The following is a 20,075-nucleotide window of genomic DNA, read 5'->3' on the forward strand; positions in this document are numbered from 1 at the left end:
TCTAAAGAACGGGGCCATAGAAGTTTATTGGATTATATCCATTACCATGTGATTTTATGTCTCATTATTTTTTTTTATTTTTTTTTTTGGACTTGAGCCAATGCCCACCATCTTTACATTGGCTAAACAATAAAAATGTTCAATAATTAAAAGGGATGTCGCTTGAATCACTATGCCATTTTGGTTAACTTATACTTCTATATTTATTATCAGGTTTTTCTAATCTTTTACCTACTGCTAGGTATGGAAAATTACAAGTGAAAACCTGGGGCAGCTTACAAGGCAAGTGTTTTGTCTAGGGTCTCTGAATTTCTAGCCAAGGGAAGTTCTCCATCACCTATTTGATATTATAAGTTGGCACACTGAGATAGAACTTGGTATTCTTGAAGTCATCTAACAGCGGATTGTAACCATCTTTGGTTCTTGTTTTTGACGGCAGCCCGAATTGTTCCATGAAAGCAGATGTATCAAGCTGCAAACAAAAATTGGGGAGGTTACAAAAGGCCAATTGAAACTGATGGAAACTATTATTAAATGAAAACACAGAAAATCAATGCCATAATAAGTCAACCAAGATATGATCAAGGAGAATGATGACATACTTCCTTCGTTCCAAATTAGGTGACAGCCCTGATTAGGTATTCTTCTTTGGACAGTTTCTTGTCAGTTCAAACATTTCCATATTCGGTAAATTTTATATGTTACAATGTAAATTTTACCGTCACTAATTTATCTTAGTCCTCTTCTCTCCTCCTTTCATCATAACAAATCCTCTAATCTCTCATTCCATCATCTCACCTTCCTCACTCCACCACTAGATATTTGACAAATGACCCCACTCCAACAAATCTCTTGCAGAATTGCAGTTAACCCCCTCACCCTTTCTTCCACTCACTCCTCCATAAACAAGCAGCCTTTTCCAATGGATGGCTAAAATCTCGAAAGACGCATGGAAATCATGCAGGCTACCATGTTGGAGTTCATCAGCTTCCTCGCCAACGAAGCTTCTAACAAGTGTCAACGTCAGAAGCACAAAATGATCAATGTCGGCAATGTTTTGTGGGACATGATCCATATCCACTCTGGAAACCTAACTTGAGTCACCACCCTCTTCCTGCAATCTCTATCTCCTTCGGCTTCTTTATAAAGTAGAAACCACAACCCTAAACAACCGAGGGAGTGGTGGACTGTAGGTCTGGAAAAGGAGAGGGGAGAAGGTTTTATGGTGAGGAAAAAGGTGGTGACAAAGGTGGGAATGGTGGCAGCTGGTTGTTCAGTCAACTTGCCAACGAGAAGGGCCAAGGTAAGAATAGGTGGATAATGGTAGGGTAAGGGTATTTTTTTTCTTTTTCCTCTCACTTCACCTTAATATGTGTGCCGAAAAGAAACGTGTCAAGTAATCTGGAATAAAAAAGGTATTAAATTACCTTCTTAAGAACAAAATTTAAAGAGAAAATTACTACTTCCCTCGGAAAAAGACTACCTTCGGAAAGGATAAAAGCTCAAAAGTCGTTGCCACATCAGGAAGCTAAAATCAATGTTACACACAGTCATGATGACAGGCACAAGTTGTTGGACCATAATCAGTCAATCCAATTCCATAGGCTAAGCTGCTAGGTCATGCTAGTAGAAGGGAATAAAATTACACTTGAAGTTATTTTAACCTATTAAAACTTAAATTATAACCCTGAAATTATCTTAAGCTAAATTTATTATGGGAAGAGAATGAGATGGCAAACGATATCAAAAGACGGATTAAACATGAATTCTCCCAAACTTCATATTATCCACATGAATCACTCACTCTGCATGGACATTAAGGTAAGCTAACAGTTGGCCAACCCACATAGTATTTAATTAATTGAAAGAACTATTAAGTCAGACATGCTACTTACTGTAATCGTCCGCCTCCTCTTCTTTTCCTTCAATGGATTTTTTTGGCTTGTTTCCAGCCAACCAGAGCAATAATGATCAAAGCGTTCCAAAAGCCAGAAGTCTGTTGGGAAAAAGATATCAGCATCACCCTGCAACAGGAAGATAAGAAAGAAATTAATTATAAAGTATTATCCTGATCATTAGAAGTATGCTTTTCATAGCTCAAACCTATTTAGACTATGCAATGATACTTGAACTGCATCGCATACGAGTACAAAAATGAGTTAAATATGAAAATTTAGGACACAGGAACACTGTCCTAAACTAATACATGGTATAGAATATAGATTAGAATTATTTTATAAGTTTAACAAAGAGAGTTATACTACTAAGCTCTAGAATAAACTGCCAGGTCCAAGTAACTTCTGTGGGTCTAAAACCCAATCACTAATACACAACCCTAGCAAATAACTAGATTTAAAAAAAAAAAAATGTTGTGGGACTTGAGCCACGTGAAATACTGTGACCCAATCACAAATATAAAACCCAAGAAGATGACTCGATAAAACAAAAAACATGTTGTGGGACTTGAGAGTTGAGACCACATGAAAGGGGACAGAAAAAATCAATCAATCAATCAAAGTCTTAATCCCATAAGTGGGGTCGGCTACATGAACCAAAAGTGATTATTCCACATAGTCATCCACAAAAACCTTCCTTTTCCACACCATACGGTCAAATACTTCATCCTCATACAAATCCATTTCTAGTTTACATCGTTAAAGCTCTCCATGATCCCACTCTTCCACTCTTATGCCCGAACCAACGCAGACAATTTTCCCTTAGTTTGTTTGCAATGCCTGCAACACCCACTTTCTTACGAATAACTTCATGTCTAATTTATCTCTTAGAGGACTGGAAATAAGGAAGAATATAAAAAATGAAAAGAAAAAATGCCACTAAAGAGAGGAGAGAGAAAAAAAAAGAAAATAAATGGCTATAGGGCCAACCATGGCAACAATTTATTCGGCTTACTTAATCTCCAAGAGTAGAACCCTTCACATTTTACTTATCATGTTGCATGTTGTTTGTGGATGATATCGTTTTGGTAGATGAAACTAAAGATGGGGTTAATGCCAAACTGGTTCAATGGAGGCAAAAGTTGGAATCTAGAGGGTTTACGCTAAGTAGGAGTAAGACCGAATATCTAGTATGCCACTTTGATTCACAAAGCAGGTGATGTAGTGAGTTAGTGAGTTAGTGAGTTTGAACGGAAAGGATTTGACCATGAGTGAGTGTTTTAATTATCTTGGGTTAATCATCCAAAAAATGGTGACATTAATCAAGATGTGGCCCACGGGACTTGGATGGAGAGCGGCCATGGGAGTGTTATGTGACTGAAGCATTCCTTTACGGTTGAAGAGGAAATTCTATAGTACTTCTATAAGACCGGTGTTGCTTTTTAGAAGGAGCACATTAAAAAGATGGAGGTTATGAAAATGCACATGCTACGATGGATGTGCAGGAACACTCGGATAGAATCATAAATGAAGTTATACACATTAAAGTGGGTGTTCTAGGTATTGCAGACAAACTAAAGAAAAATTTTGTCATTGGTTCAGGCATGTATGACAGAGACCCTAGGGTACACCGGTACGAAGAGTGGGATCATGGAGAGGTTAAACGAGGTAAAGCAAGACCAAAAATGACTTGGTTAGAAGTTAGGAAGATCGTAAACCAAAGAAAATTATTGTCATTGGTTAGCTTATGGAGTTGCATGAGAATGAGGTACTTGATCGTAAAGGATGGAAGAGGAAGATTTTTGTGGATGACTATATACAATAATCACTCTTGGTTTATGTAGTCGATCCATCCCACCTATGGGATTAAGGCTTGATTGATTGACATACATGATCGACCTTGCTAATTAGTAAATCTGAGGTATTTTCTCACATATCCTCATCTCCTTCGGGTGGATATATTATAGGGGCATTCCCTACTCCACAGTATGATACACTTCATAGACATGGGGCCATGAGGGTTGTCATAAGTATGCAAGGTTTGCTATGTCTTTGATTGAAAGTGGTATACCAAATTATCACCTGAGTTTAGCATCAAAAACCAGTGGCCCTAAATGCTAGAAAAGATAAATAAAAGATGGAAAAGGAAAAGGTGGATGCGGTTATGTACAATTTATTAGAACTTAGACTACGCTTTTTTTTCCAATGTTGGCATCATATATTTTTGCCTTTTTCCTTCCAATTACAGCCTCAAAGGCATTCTCACAATTTTTATGACACCGAATTCTAGGAGTTAATTCACGATTTCACATTGTAGCCGCTAAGTCACCAAATTCTATTCTCACTCTCGCCCTTCAAATAATGGCAAATTCCTCATCATAATCCCTCAAAAGTGAGCTCTTAGCATCTTTGACTCTTGAGGATGAAAATGGCAAAAAAGTTTTTTGACATCAATGGCGGACACCAACAACAAAAACCTTAAAGCAAGTTACAATTCCTATCTCACCTCTAACAAATAAGTAAATTTCTCAAAAGGGTTTAGAAAATAATGATTTTGAAACAAAATCCACTATCTATTTAACATGGTGAAGTATTGGACAAGCATTTTTTTATGGGTTGGTCTTCTTCAACAACAGGTTAAGTAAGATGAACATGAGGGCTTCGAGGAAGGAGAAGATTGAATTTTAGGTGAAAGTGGAGGAAAAAAGGAAGGAAAAAAACAATAAGCAAAAAGGAAAAGTCAACGCCAACATTTTATGCTTTATTAGGTAGCTTATTACAATATTTAATGTATATAGATCTATCAATTTTTATGATAGATTCTCACAAAGGAAAACACTTGGAAACTCCATTACGAAACACATTGCCTAAGCTAAATACACTAATCCCGGTTGCCATTAGTAACAAAGTTCAGATCATCAGAACTTACATCAGACGTACCATTTTTTATACCCACTTTTCGCCGGTAGCAAAGGAGTATGGGATCCATTTAACGACATAGTAAATCCAGCGGATGAACCAATAGTATAAAAATAACGTTTTTGTATTATTTGACATAGTTATTTTATGCAATAACGCCTATAAGTTGCAGTGGCCAGTTTTTATATATGATCACAACATTTGTGGCAATGATGGGATGGCATGTCATTCCTAACAGAATATATCAGAGAGAATTCTGAACAGGGTCATCAGGCACAATAGTGCACCTCCAGCTTCCTACCTTGAAACTCCGAGATGTGGGGCGGAATATGATATCTTAATGATATTTTAGTATAGTATTAGATAAAATTTTACACAGCTTGCAATGAACATGGACTTAAAGGGAGAGAGGGGGGGGGGTGGAATAAATAAATAAAACAAGGCAAACCTTTGCATCCAGGTAGCTATCATAATCTATGCTACAGCCATCAATCTGCACAGAACCAATAAAAAATACTTGTAATCAGAGATAGAAGCATATAGGAACCTCGACATAATTTCTGAGGAAGGTTGCCAGTTTCAAGAAATCATAGCACAAGAAGATAAATAGAAAAGGCAGAATAAAAAAAAAACCATGCATTGTTACATATAAACCAATTACCTTTGCTGAGACCAACGGAGCCCTTACACCAGGTATCCTCACATCAGGTAGGTAACTAAAATCTGATGCAATCAACGACATCTTTGGCAGGGCACTATGTAATGCCTCCATGAGTTTCTGACAGAACAGTAGTAGCCATCTCATCTTCAAGCAATGAATTTAAGCAACAGATAAAGATGTGTAAAATCAAATTCTGCTTACCAGACAGCTGGTTGGTAGCCAACAACGTTGAGGCTTAGGGAAAAGTTTAGAAAAAATGTTTCTTGCAGCTGATGCTACACCATTTATTGGGCCATTAATATCTTCGGAGAATATCTCAATGCAAAGTGTAATTAATCGATCTTTTAAAGGTCTGTATGACTCAGAAGGAGTTGCCCTGTCAATTTCAATTAACTTCAAGTTACTGTTGGATTTAAGATTTATGGCTCATAGCTCAACTGCTGAACAGAGTAACAGGTCCAAAACACAGAATATGAAAATCAAATTAGAATATAAAAATTAAAAAAAAAAAAAAAAAAATCACCAAATTCTATAAGCAGTGTCCAGTCCATCTATCATTGGTTGTCATTTGGAGTTTATAATTTTCTTTGAATGATAAAAGCCCAGATTTAAATAGTATGTTTTATATGTCACAGTTTTAGGCAAAATAGCACCCATATCCAATTCAAAGCAGCATAGATTAAGGAATCTCCCAATTTATTTACGATTAATCAATTCAAGCAAGAGACCATGAGAAGTAAATACAAGCTTGACCTACGTTGGTAATATATGTTAAACTAAATGTATAGTTGCATAAACATGAGATGTGAAACCACCTGCTAACTTGTCCTCTCATGGAATCACACAAATCATAAGAATGCAAAGATGTCTACCTGAGTGAATTTGTAGCCTTTTTTTAAAAAACAATAATAAAAAAAAAATTAGTGGAAAACGCAGTTATACCCCCCCCCCCCCTTGAGTGAACTTTCGGTATAATTATGTAAATATGGAGCTTCTCTGCTTCTTTACGTCGGTTATGGGTAATAATTATTGTTGTTCTTGAGCAGGCGTGCATTCGACTGTCAATTCATAAACAAAGACAATCTAACTCGCAATTTTATGCCTACCTGTCAAGCTGCTTCTCAACCCATACTTCTTCCCAAGGAGAAGCTTGATTTTTAGCATAGATAAGATCGTGAGGAAGATTATCAAGCACCTGAAAAAAAAAATAGAGAGAGCACTTGTTATGTAGCATTGCTAAGGTGGCTCCAAATAAAACCAAGGATCTAGTATGAAAAACAGGATTTGAGATAAATGGCCCTAATCGTAAAATTTAAAGATAAAAGTTAAATACCTATCCTCAAGTATGCTTCTAAAAACTAAGAGGGCTCCCATGGAATAAAAGTTAAATACCTATCCTCAAGTACAGTAAGAGAATTCAAAACAAAGGTGTTTTAATAGACTCATAGAGACATAAGACTCTGACAATCTGTCTCCATAGGTCAAAAGCTCGTCAATATTATAAAGTTCTTAGGCCCCACAGTGTGTCTTTATCCATTATTTTGTGTAGGGGTGATGATGAGCTCAGCTAAACAGCGCAAAAGAAGCAATGCGGATCCAGAAAATTTTCCTTATGGGGTTCAGAATCCTTAAACATGTAAAGTAAATTCAAGTAGCACTATCCAAAATAGAAATTATAAATAAAAATTTAGGTGCGCACGTGTTAAAAAATTTATAATGAAACTTGACGAGTTTTCATGTTATAAAAAGCAATCTATTACATCATCATCCATTCATCCTTAAAATCTTAAAAATTATAATGAAACTCGACGAGTCTTCATGTAAAAAGCGATCTACTTTTATCCTATCATCATAAATAGGAAATTTAATATAACATGATTCTATTGTTCATTTTTCAAGTTAGGTTACTTTAACTAAATAATGATTAATCACTACTTGCTTGATTTTAAACTAAAAAAAATCACTTCATATGAAGCGTGTAGGAGAAATGGTGAATGCTTGTGTTTGCTGCTTTGGTTAGTTTGGGAAATGGATAAATGATATGGGGGTTTTGGGATTGGGCCATGTAAAAGTCAAAAGGAAAAGAATAAAAAAGGAAGATGGGCACGAACATGCGACCTTTAATGTTAAAAGTAAAGCCTTCAACGCTGGCCGGCTAAGTGTATTTAATATGACCCAATTTACTGATTTAGAAATACAGCTCAGTTTTATTCAGATCCAGTATTGGTTCAACTAGCTACAACAATGGTGTTTTAGATGAAAAATCCACAAACTCGCCAATTCAAGCTATTTTACAGGCGTTATAGACGTGTATCGTCCGATACGGCCGAGATTGCGGCGGAAACGGCCGAGATTGCGGCGATTTATAAAAGACCGTTACAAAACAGGAATTCTCGTAACGGTGCCTTCAAAATCCGTTACAACTCGGCCGTTTCGCGACGTAACGGCCGAGTTTTTATTCTATGGAAGAGAGTGAGAAACAGAAGGTGAGCCGTTAGCCTCTCCACCACCGCCGCCGCTAGCCTCACCGCCAAGAGAGAGTGAGCCGCCGAGAGGGAGTGAGAATTGGGAAACCCTAACTTCTGATTTTGGAAGTGTGAATTGGGGAAAAATGGAAAAGGGTCGACAGTTTTAAACATTTCAAATGCCTAAAATTGCCCTTGGAGACGGCGTTAAGCCTCACGCGTGTCCCTAGAAACGTCCCCAAAAAGTCAACACGTCGCCCAAAAGTCAACGCATCCCGGGGACGTCCCTTAGCCGTCCCCGAGGCGTATCCGTACCCGTAACGTCCCGGGGACGGGGACACTGGCCAAATGGCGTCCCCGTGCAACGTAGTTGGTGGTTTTCGGTGGGTTCTGGATTTTCGATGGTGGTGGTTTTAGTGGGTTCGGTTATGGTGGTTTTCGGTGGTGGTGGTTTTAGTGGGTTCGGTGGTGGTGGTTATCGGTTCTAGGATTGGTGGTTTAGTGGTTTTGTTTTTCGTTTTTTTTAAATTTAATTTGATTAATACTTAAGTACTACCCTTATATTTAAATAATTATGTTTGAAAAATTTTGCCTAGGAGTCCGTGTTACCCCCCTTTGTTGCAAATAAGAGGTAGTATATTAAGAAGGAAGAGGGATTGCTTTAGTCAAGGTTGCGGTTAGTACCCTTTTTATAACTATTTCTATCTCTCTTCATCACAAGGACTCCTTTATAATTCTCTCTCTTCTCATCAAATTGGCTCCTCTCCAGCAATACCTCTCTTTCCAACTACCTCTCTTTCCAATTGAGTAACTCCCTAATTACCCACCCCACTTTGCAACTAGCAAACAGAATCAGAGCAAATATTATAATCAAACAACCAATATAAGTTTATTACAATTTACAAGACACTAATAATTGAGTTTGATATACCTCTAGCATTATGACCCAGCATGGCTCCTCTTGTACATTACCTACTCAAAACAAGAAAAATCACATCCATTTACATTAGATAGTAAATGGGAATGAATTCATATAAGTGCAGAAGAAAAGTTGTATATATTTCTATATTGAAGCAAATCATTGATGGGAATGATTCCATGCAAATCATATTTATTGCACAAAAAATAAAATACCTTAGTTAACCATACACACATAATCATCTTAACAAAGACAAAAAAATAATATATATCTTCATTTGGAGGCATCAACAGTGTATTATGGACAGGTATGATAATCTAATAGTGTTAGGCCAGTATTGGATCTTCTGCATCTAAGTGCCAGAAACAGTAATGCCTTCTAGGGAATTCTACTTCTAGGAATTCTCTATTCCTTAACTTAAAAAACTAATCCAACATCTTGGCCAAACACTGCTTAAGTTGGAAAGTCCTAAGTTAAATACAGTGCACCTTGCTCCTTTTTTTTTTTTTAAATGCTTGGAATCAGTATTTCTGCAAAGATATGGACAGCTTACACAACACAACTACTCAAACAGATACTGAAGAATTATACAAATCTATTTAGAGGATTCAATTACATGTGTTCCCGAAAAATCAAGTTTGATTAAGGATTTTCTACAATAATGATCAAAAGTTCTATTAGTTTTGAGTTGCAACAGAAAAAAGAACACAGCCCATCCCTTTTTAGAGAATATAACTAAATTTGCTCTCTGTGAAATCAAGTATAATTAAGATTTTCTACAATAACGACCAAAAGTTTAATTAGTTAAGACTTACAGCAGAAAAAGTAAAAAAGAACACACCCCATCCATTTCGATCTGCAGCATCACGACATTCAACTGTAAATCTTGATTTGTGACTCTGAACTTGGCCAACAGTTTCCTTTTGTTTTTCAGCTAGAGAAGGACTAATCTCCACAGATCTGCAATAATTAAAAAGATGAATTTAAAATTTTTCATGAGGGCAGATGCATCACTTGATCACTATAATGTGCTATCCAAATTTCAATAAGATGACTAAATCATCCCGAATTTCAATGAAAAGTCACCCTGTATCCCATAGAAAGCAATTCCACCCCATAAATCTCACATAAAAATATTATCTCCATCCTGCCTAATGTCAACCCAACCGTTACCACTTTATGTAATACTGCTCAAAAACTCAGCCTGAATTAGCTCCATCAGTAAATGACCAAAAATACCGAAATCATACACTCATACGTCCATGAAGTCAAATGAACTATAGGACAAACTGCAAACACTATTATGTCCCATGTGAGCTGAGCACTGATCAGCAGAAAAGACTGTGTTTCAGCCAAGGTCCCACTAGTCTACTCAAATGAATTCCTTATCTACTTTCAGGCTTCACAAACAATTCATTCAACAAAGTACTTCACCTTCTAAAATAAGCCCTTAGTTATAAATAATACTACTCTAATTATCAAATCTGTATAGGATCCAAGGGTCAAACACTTACATGTTGGGTATCAAAAACTATCTTATAGAGAGGGTAAAGTAAACTTGCTAATAGCACTGCAAATAGAAAGGAGGGAAAAAAATAAAATAATAAAATAAAATAATAATAATAATAATAATAATAATAATAAAAAAGACACCATACCGAGGGTATTACGGTATTCCCTGATTTACCCATTGTATAATTTCTTTTTTTAAGTTGGACAACCTGTATGTACTCCAAATCCTAGAATTCTTTGGGTTTCCCACTACCCAATCCAAGCCTGGATAAAAGAGGAGGGTTTCGGTAGGCCAGTCACAACCGGTGTAAAACTTTGTCACATCTCATGACATGAGCAAAATGATATTTTTGTGGTGGTGTTTCCTACTCAGCGACGCGCTGTATTTCCTAGATTAGGGTATATATGCAAGGGTTGCCAAAAGTGATGCACCACATTGCCCGAGTGTGGTGTCTAATGAGCAGGGGTGTGTTAGACCCGGGTGCAAGGATAAGTATGCAAGGGTTGCTAGGTCGTCGCCCGAAAGTGACGCGCCACATTGCCCAAAGTGTGGTGTCAAATGATTAAGGGCTTGCAATTGGAGGCACGAGGGAGCGTGGCACGAGGGAGCGTGGTATGAAGGACTCTAGTTTGCAGATTGGTTCATGGAATGTGGGGTCACATAGAAGGAAATTGGCAGAAGTGGTAAAAGTGAGGAAGAGAAAAGGCGTAAACATCATGCGCCTTTAAGAAGGATCTCGAGGCTTGGTTTTGGGGTATAAAACGAGCCACATGACTAGGAATGGTGGAGCTAGGAATATAATTCGTGTGATTCTTGATGGGAGATTGTCGAAAGAGGTAATCGAGGTCTCTCGGAAGGATGATAGGTTGATACAGATGAAGTTGCTATGTGGCAAGGAGATTGGAATTTGTAAATGTTATTAGTGCTTATGCCCCAAGTTGTTTTAGATACAGAAGAGAAACGACAATTGTAGGAGGATTTATATGAGATGGTAATTATATATTGGAGATGATTTGAATGGGCATGTTGGGACAAGCCGAGATGGCTTCGAGAGTGTTCATGGAGGCTAATACTTGGTTTAAGAAGCAGGATTTCCACTTGATAACTTTCCGGAAAAGAGGTCTTCTCCCAAGATTTCTCCTAAACCCAAAATAGTCCTATAACTCACATGAAGTTTAATGGAGAGGAAAAATAACTTCAAGATAAGATTACACATAGTATTCCCACGCCAAAGCACCCCATAGACTTAGGTTCCAAAATTAAATAAAGATTTAGATAAAGTGAATACAATAACCCAATTTAAATATTAGAGGAAATCTGAAGAAATGCAATTCAATGAAAGAATAACAGTACTAATAATCATTGTTATAATAACAGACAAAAGTATAAAAATAAATAAGGAGAACATCCAGTATCCAGCACCTAAAAAGTAACAAAGGTAAAGCTATCCTGGACTATGTACCTACATGTAGGTCATGTTGTTGTAAACTCGTGAAGGTGCATTCAACATCAGATAATCCATTATACCCTTTGCACAAGTTCCTGATCCGCCGCCTATTTCATAGATCTGAATTCAAATAACATCTTAGTAAGAAAAAGCAGGCAGACAGAGAATTGAGCATAAAACTGAATAAGGGACTCACTTTTAACGGAACTGAAAGATTAGCGGTTCGCAAAATGGCTTCGGCAATTCCATGGGCATACCAAGGCTGCGAGAGATGATTGTTTGTAAAATCTAAATACCTAATTTAAAATTTTAGATCAAAAAAAAAAAAAAAAAAAAAAGAAAAATGTAAACCTTAAAGAGCTCGACAGGAGTGAACCATGAAACTTCACTTTGTTTGTAAACCTTATTAAGATGTTGCAAATAAGCTTTTCTGCCTGGAAACAAAAAAATTAATAGTTGAAGTTGGAATAGGGCATAGACAGAAATTGGAATGGAGAATAACCTTGAAGTTGATTGAAGTTGATACTAGAATCCAAAACTCCAACTGAAGCTGATCTTTTGGAGAAGTAACCATGCTCAGGGTCGTAAAGCGCCGCGTGTATGAAATCACGCACCTGTTAATGTTAATCAAACCCAGATTATCCAGCTTATAAAACCAAAACAGACAAAATGAATCAATGAATGAATGAATTTATTCAAATTAAAATTACCAGCAATGGCTGATTGACGTCGACGTGAGAGGAGAAATAGGCGGCTGATATTCTCCATTTGAGTTCGGGAGAACAAGGGAGAATACGATACACACCACGAACAGACCGATACATAGCTATGGACGTCAAAGCTTCAACAACCGTATTCACTTTCGCACCTTCAACTCACTTCACTTTGCCAATTTGATATCAAACGTCGGATTATTAAAAAGAATCCCAAAAGTGGGATTATTAATCTCCGATGCTCAAAAGGTGGGATTATTCCTATCAATTTTTCCTAATTGATTAACAAAGTTTAAATTTTGTTTGATGTTCCCGTAACAAAGTTAAATTTAATTGAATATAATAATACAAGTTATATATAATTGAATATTGGCTACGGGGTAAAAAAAATAGGTGCAAAGGGACTTAGGGAGTATAATACTGGATGGAGGAGAGGTTATTTAGGCCCTGTTTTGTTCACTTTATTTTCACTTATTTCAAGGAAAATAAGTTCAAATCAGAGTTAATACGGAGTAAGATAAGTTCAATTTATACCTAAAATAAGTTCAAATAAATTCAGATAAGTTCAGATTAGTAAAAATCAGGTGAATAGAACGTACCCTGCCGCATTTTTTAATTAAGAAGCAAAAGCTGATTGTGATCGTCTTTTTATCTCCAAAATGGATTGGAATAATGGGTGGGAACGAAGACCCACACCTATTGTTCCCTCCCTTGCTTGTTTGTTGGTGGAGGTAAAAGTGTCTTGTAAGTTCCTACCACTTCCCTTTCTTTCCTTCTTTTCTTTCTTTCTTTCTTTCTCTGATTCTGGTTTTCTCTATAACTTGCTTGCAAACACCAACTCGCTCTTTTCAAGACATGGACAATTCAACTTCACCCACTGGTAATTCATGTCTTTCTTTTTTTGCTTTTGCATTGAATTCTTCCCTATGTTGTTATATTCAGGCTAATTAGTTTTTACTGTATGTTGTTACTTCTAGCAATGCTCCCATCATTAGCAAATTTAAGGCATAATCCTCTTCTTTGTCTCTCCTAATTGTCTAATCTGTTCATAGTTTTCTCAAACTATTTTGTCACTTTTTAATGAAATGGATCTTTGCTGTATACGCAGTAACTACTAAACTACATACTTTCGTTCCCCCCTCCCCATTTTTATTTGACAAGCCAAGCCTAGATGAATCCTGAGGTATTAGGTATTACTTTCCTCATCAGCAACTAGATATAACTCTTGTAACCATAAAAATTCGGAGCAATAGATTTAGCGGGAAAATGACACTCAATTGTAAATTATAACAAGTTTTTACTTTAACGACTGCCCTAGAAGCTTATTGGTTCCCATCAAAGATTGTTCTCCAAGGGTAACGCAGCTACTCTAAGGGTAACATAGCTACCTTCCAACTCCGTACCCCGATTCAAGGGGTGGAATAACTTCAAGAACTGATCGAATCTTTATGGGGCATGGAAGGCACATGCGTTTAGAGCTGTTGTTACTCCATGTTACGGCTTAATCTTTTTCTTAAATAATTCAGAAGACAAAGGTCGTATTTATAGAATACTCCATCCCCAATCCAGCGCAATCTTAGGGCATCAACTCTTCTACAAAGCTCCTTTCATTGGGTTCAACATCCCGCCTAGTGGTCCCAATCCATGCAACTGAGGAAGAAATATAGTACTCTAGCAGTTCGACCAATAACTTAGCGCCTAATCATATAATACAGTAATAATAAATATAATAGGTTTAAGGAAATTAAAATGGTTAGATCACGTAAATTGTAACCTTAAACAAAGTATGAGTTACAGAGTAAATCTTTAAGATCACCTCAATTAAATCTCTACCAAAGTTCACAAATTTCATCATTACAGTAATTATTTGTAAATTTCACTGTTAAATTTCCTGCCCTCAAAACTTTCACCAGAGCCACAAGGACCATAAGTGACAACAGACTTGAACGTTCAGTGAGCAAATTCCAGTAGTTTTAAAGCATCTCTGTAATAAAATAGGTTAAGAATACTAAACACTCTGCTCTTACCAATCTACAAGCTACTACAGTAGAATTACACTTATATTAGTTATATACACCAGAGTTTCTACAACTTGTACCCTGAAGTGATAAATATGTACACCAAACTCCAGAAGTTGGACTGGCTTACAATCAAGTACTAAATCTTATATAGCCACTTAATGACTTACAAAGCAACTTCTTTGAGGCCTCGCTTTTGAAGAAATTTCCAATAATAATTTAACATATGGTCATTTGGGGTTACTTGGCGCCAATTGCCAGAACAAAAAATTGCATATGCATCAGCAGCATACCTGTACAATGAAATGCAAACCAGTTACCTATTGTGGGTGAATGTTATGGACATCTTAGGAGGATAACAATAAGTCAATAACTTTGCAGGTCTTTCTAACAGTACCAAGGAAGCATCAGTTTCACTCACTTTCCAATCCCATGCAGCTGAGTCACATGTGTCCAATCATCAGATAAATACTCCCTAGATAATTGTTGAATCATTGCTGCTCTCTTTCTATGCAACCCCAAACTTTGTATCATACTTGCAATTCTAGTGACATCAGTGACAATAGCAGCTTCAGCATTGGGGCACACATCAAAAAAGTGTGACAAAACTTTCTTGACCTACACAAAAAAAAAAAAAAAAAAAAAAAAAAAAAAAAAAAAACCCGCAAAAAAATGTTTACAATCAATCTTGGATGAGTTGGATCCTCAAAATGAATTCAAGTATCAATTAATCCACACAAGAAATCATGACCAAATTATATGCAGTATTTCACCAAAGAAATTCCCTCCAAAGGATACACATGCGCACAAGCACAAACAGACACAAATGAGCATGAGAGGAAGAAAAGAAAGCAAAACTTTAATAACTGTTAAATACTCGTTACATAACCTCATCTATTAAGCTCAGCGACTTGGACAAGCCATGTTACATTACAAGACAATCGACAATTTATAAATTGCAATAAGTACAGTGTTACTACAAAGTAATAAGCAACAAAGGATTAAAATAGAAAGACACCAAAAGGGGTGTCACACAGGTAAATAAGTAGGGAAGAGGACACAGAAAATGCAAGCTCTTACGAAAACGTGAAGCAATTTATGGTATCTTTCTATGAGAAATATCCCTTGGATAATAAATGCCATATACTTCAAAATTTACGAAAAAAATGAAAAATAAAAAAATTGTATGAGATAAAGGCTTTAAATAACAGCTTCATATTATATACTCTAGGACTCAGCTCAAATTGATCATCCAGCAAAAGCAAGGACCAAACATCTCCCATTTCCCAACAACAAAGCTGACTAAATAATCACAAGGTATGAACTACGGGTAATTATCTATAGGCTTCTTCCTCAACTAATATACCCAATACATACAAAGTTGCTAAGGATAAAACACTACATTATCTGAAATGACACGTAAAAAACTCAGAAACCCAGAAGCAACATTTGTATTCATCAAGCACTTTGCAAAGCACCAGGATGTAATCCTGAATAATGAAAGCAACTTCAACATATCAAGTGTAGATATGACTCCTTTTCAAGAGAAACTCATCAAGAAAAAAAGTTTAATATAATGTGGACAGAGAGGAAGCAAAACTTAGAAACTAGAGATAACTTATGCCTTAATCTAAAGTCATTTCAAAAATTTCATAGATCGTCGTACTTCCGTCGTTAGAAACTAGAGATAACTTATGCCTTAATCTAAAGTCATTTCAAAAATTTCATAGAACGTAGTACTTCCATAATCATCTCCAATGTTACTCAATTGTTTTAAACATGAGACACAATAAATGCTCAAACAGCAGCATAAGCATGGCAGTTTAAGAAAATAATGTTTATGTTGAGGGCTAAAATAAAAAATAAGTTATTTTAGTACTTAACGCACATCATAAAAACGTACCTGGGGTCCAGAAGTGATATTTAAAAGCATACAAATCACTAACACTCTCCAGGGATCATCGGCATGCTGCTCTTGCAGAAGATTGTAAGGAGAGCAGGGTGGCCTCCAGGCACAGTCTGGTGCTTTTCTTTGGTAAGCATCAGATCGCTTCTCGGCAGCACTAAGAGTCCTGCTTCCACATTGCTGTTTACCTTTTACAGCACTACCGTCTTCTTCCTTAATCCCAATTTCCTCTTCCCTATTCAAGTAACTGTCCCCTGGGTAAGCATATTTGGAAAGTAACCCTTCAAATTCAACGTACATAGTCTTGTCAACCCTTCTCTTTTTCTTATTTCTACAGTCAGCCTTGTCTCTTTCACCATCAAATTCATTTTCCTTTGACACCTTTCTAAAGTATGGAGAGATCACCTTGGATGCCAAAGCTTTTGAACAGTTTTGGTTATCATGTATAGACCTCAGTGACAAGGGATCAAGGTCATTCTCCTGGCCAGCTGCTGAGTCACATTTCTTTTTTGCTTTTTTGGAAATGTTGCCAGCATTATTCTTCTCCATGCGACATTCAAGTTTGTTGCTCTTCCTCAGCATTTTAACTTTGTTTCCTGTTTCCAATTTCTCACAAGTTTTCTTGTTTTACTTCCTTACTTTTGGTAACGTGACATTAGTCCCAATTTCGTCATAGAATTGATCATTTTGGACTTTTTTCTTCCTTTTCCTTTTATTCTCTTCCTTACTATCATTCTTCTTCTCGTCCTCATTGTTGATAATTTCTAAGAGATCCCTTCCCTTTAATTTCTCCTCAAGGACTTGATTCTTTGTTTTAAGATCCAATGAAAGCCCTCCCAGCGAATTCCTGTCCTCATTTCCCCCCTAACATAACAATCACCACCATCTTCCCTCTTTACTAGCACATTCAGAATTTCCTTGTTTCCCTTTTTCACAAAATATGGAGAAACAACTCTTTTCTCATTCTCATTCTCATTCATTAAACTGACAAGCAACTCCCTTTCCCTATTCCTCTCCGACCCAACAACATGATCATTCCGTAGTCTCGTGTTCCGCTTCCTTTTGTTTTCCTTTTGATTGACAAAAAAAGGGGAAACTACTCTGTTCCTCCTACCCTCTAACAAATTCCCAGCAACAACCTGGCCATTTTGCTCAACAATTCCATTCCCATCATTTTCCCTCAATAATTCTCTCCTTCCCTCAATAATTCTATCACCTCTAAATTTATAATTAGACGATGCACTTAACCCTAATACGATGATAGGATTATTATTCACAACATTAAGAGTATCAGGAGGTACCTTATTTTGTTGGTACGCCATTCAATTTCAAATTCTGATGCTTTCGCTGTCTATAGGAATCAATCTCTCTCCTTCCTCCATTTCCGACTAAAGATAATTAGGGTTTCAATTTTCATTAATTCGACATCAATTTCCGAGAGTAATGTAATTAGGTTTTCGGACTCAAAATTTCTTTCTGGGAGAGTGGGAGAGTGCTCTAGTTTTGGCGGATCACATTCACATGCGACGTCAACTACGTAGTATATTTTGACTTTAGTATTATTCACACCTCTCTCTTTGACCGTATTTTGTGATTTATACGTAATGAAAATTACAATCATATGGAATTTTGTTAGATTCGTCGTGAGATATATTTTCACATATTAATTATCAATTTTTTATAATTTTTGTTATTCGTTAATTAAAGATATTAACGATTGAAGTTGTGTATTGGTAAACGTTATTTAAAATCGTGTCAACTAAAAGGAAACGGATGAAGCATATAATAATATATGGGCATATGGCCAAAAAAATATATATTCCACAATTCTGTGGACCGTGGTGCATTGCATTCAAGTGATGCAACTGTTGTCACGACTCACGCCAACAAAAACAAAATAAAAACCTCTACCCACTATTTATAAAAACCTCTACGGTTCTACTCAAAAAAAAGTTATTAAAAAAAACCTTACGAACTAACTTATTTTGAGCTAAACGCAAATGTTAGTTTATTCTTAACAAATTTTAATAAATTTTATTGATTTGATTGATTCTAAATATTTTCCTAAGCATAACAAAAATTATTCCAAAATTTAAGCATATATAATACTCGTAATGATTAAAGATTTCATACATTCTTAAAATAAAATAAAATGAAGCAATCTGAAATATGTTCTAGTAAATGTGTGCAATTTAATTCTAAACACTCCTTTTTCTATGAGATGGCCACGTGATACCCAATTTTGGAGGTTCACAAAAAATGGGATATATACTGTTATAAATGAATATTGGCTATTAAAGATGGGAATGCATCTAATCAGGGTCCTCAGGTAGTAAGGGATTGACACACTACTCAGGTGCTCAATTTAGGGGATTAATGCCCTTCCAAAGTCACTTCCTTAGGAGTGCAAATAAACGGAATCTCGCAGTTAAAGAGAGATTACACTACCGGCATATTGTTCCTGATATGGTGTGTCCTGTGTGTGGTGCGCCCAACGAATTTATCCTTCACTCTCTCTTTGAATGCAATGCAGTAGCAGACAAATGGAGCCACTGTGTAATATCTTGGAATACAGGTGATATCCCATCTTCTTCTTTCTCTAATCGTTGGGTTTGGTTGACTAAGAAGTTGAAGGCAAATGAATTGCGCACCATGGCTACTCTAATGTGGGCAGCGCATGGGAGTGTTGCAACCTCAATTTTTTTGTAACAAACTCAAGCAAATGCAATGCTTCTAGTTGCATGATATGTGAAGGTTATAGAAGGGCATAGTCGGGCCGGCCCGTGGGCGGCACGGGCCCGACACGGAAATGGCACGGCACGACACATTGACCGAGGAGTGGGCCGTGGGCCATGCCGTGATGAACAAGATTTCGACAATTCGGCACGGGCACGGCATGAACCCGCGGGCGGCACGGTACTTTGGCCCGCGACAGCTCGTGAGCACGACACATGGCACGGCCAAACACGGCATGTGGCACGCCAGGCAGGCAGGCACGACACGACCTGTGACTAATCATTCGCTGCTTCAATTAAATTAATAATAAAAATAACATAAATAATAAAGAACTATAATAATAAAAAAATAACATACTATAGGGAATATTTCAAGCATCCCACACTTGAGCCCCACTGTGATCATACACTTAAGCATGGTGGCGTCCAAAGGGAAGGAAGCTAGAGTAAAAGAGTCGCCAACAAGTTTTAGGAACTTGTAAACCGTTCACAGAGTGAAGGTTACACCCCTTCACGATCCATGAGATCGCTAACTCCATAGGTTTGGAACCATGACTGGATATTCGGGGATAAGGTACAAATCCAACCTAAAAGAGATTGAACCTGCCCTAAAAATAGGTCTCTACTTTATTCTTCTCGTATTCATGTGCGCTTTCCGACTAACATACAATCAATAGATTAACCCTAAACCTGTTTAATCTATGTTAATTGAATATTAATGCACAAACAAATCTATTATTGGCGATCACTTGAATTATAATCATATTAACCTGAACAAGATTATTAATTATCTTATTAAGCGTGATTACAAGTACAAATTCCCTTTAAACACGCATAAAAGGTGATCAAGCAATAAAAACAATAATATATCAAGCAACAATAAT

General features: G+C 36.7%; 2 protein-coding genes across 2 annotated transcripts; both read right to left on the reverse strand.

Moving 5' to 3' along the window:
• Positions 1-27: 27 nt before the first annotated feature.
• On the reverse strand, positions 28-12,716 carry LOC110714719. The gene is made up of 13 exons (XM_021893253.1): positions 12,530-12,716; positions 12,322-12,433; positions 12,171-12,253; positions 12,016-12,081; positions 11,839-11,939; positions 9,701-9,819; positions 8,872-8,912; positions 6,582-6,670; positions 5,677-5,851; positions 5,476-5,592; positions 5,263-5,307; positions 1,896-2,024; positions 28-472 (listed from the first exon to the last, which is right to left on the reverse strand). The coding sequence occupies exons 1-13, from the start codon at positions 12,641-12,643 to the stop codon at positions 338-340; spliced, it is 1,326 nt and encodes a 441-aa protein (XP_021748945.1). The 5' UTR covers positions 12,644-12,716; the 3' UTR covers positions 28-337.
• Positions 12,717-14,571: 1,855 nt separating this feature from the next.
• Positions 14,572-17,038, reverse strand: LOC110714806 (methyl-CpG-binding domain protein 4-like protein). Its single transcript, XM_021893357.1, has 3 exons — positions 16,454-17,038; positions 14,972-15,168; positions 14,572-14,843 (listed from the first exon to the last, which is right to left on the reverse strand). The coding sequence occupies exons 1-3, from the start codon at positions 17,036-17,038 to the stop codon at positions 14,717-14,719; spliced, it is 909 nt and encodes a 302-aa protein (XP_021749049.1). The 3' UTR covers positions 14,572-14,716.
• Positions 17,039-20,075: the final 3,037 nt, after the last annotated feature.

The sequence above is a fragment of the Chenopodium quinoa genome, unplaced genomic scaffold (assembly GCF_001683475.1).
Source record: "Chenopodium quinoa cultivar QQ74 unplaced genomic scaffold, ASM168347v1, whole genome shotgun sequence".
NCBI lineage: Eukaryota > Viridiplantae > Streptophyta > Magnoliopsida > Caryophyllales > Amaranthaceae > Chenopodium > Chenopodium quinoa.

Bases quoted from the DNA above. Each gene is read 5' to 3' on its own strand.
- LOC110714719 (XM_021893253.1), bottom strand. From the start codon at position 12,643: ATGTATCGGTCTGTTCGTGGTGTGTATCGTATTCTCCCTTGTTCTCCC. The intron at 12,082-12,170 runs GTTTACATTTTT...CATCTCTCGCAG, and splicing joins CTCCTGTCGAGCTCTTTAAG to CCTTGGTATGCCCATGGAAT. The intron at 2,025-5,262 runs GTTTGCCTTGTT...TTCCTGTTGCAG, and splicing joins ATAGCTACCTGGATGCAAAG to GGTGATGCTGATATCTTTTT.
- LOC110714806 (XM_021893357.1), bottom strand. From the start codon at position 17,038: ATGCTGAGGAAGAGCAACAAACTTGAATGTCGCATGGAGAAGAATAAT. The intron at 15,169-16,453 runs GTACGTTTTTAT...TTTTTTGTGTAG, and splicing joins ATATCACTTCTGGACCCCAG to GTCAAGAAAGTTTTGTCACA. The intron at 14,844-14,971 runs GTGAGTGAAACT...TTCATTGTACAG, and splicing joins CAGCTGCATGGGATTGGAAA to GTATGCTGCTGATGCATATG.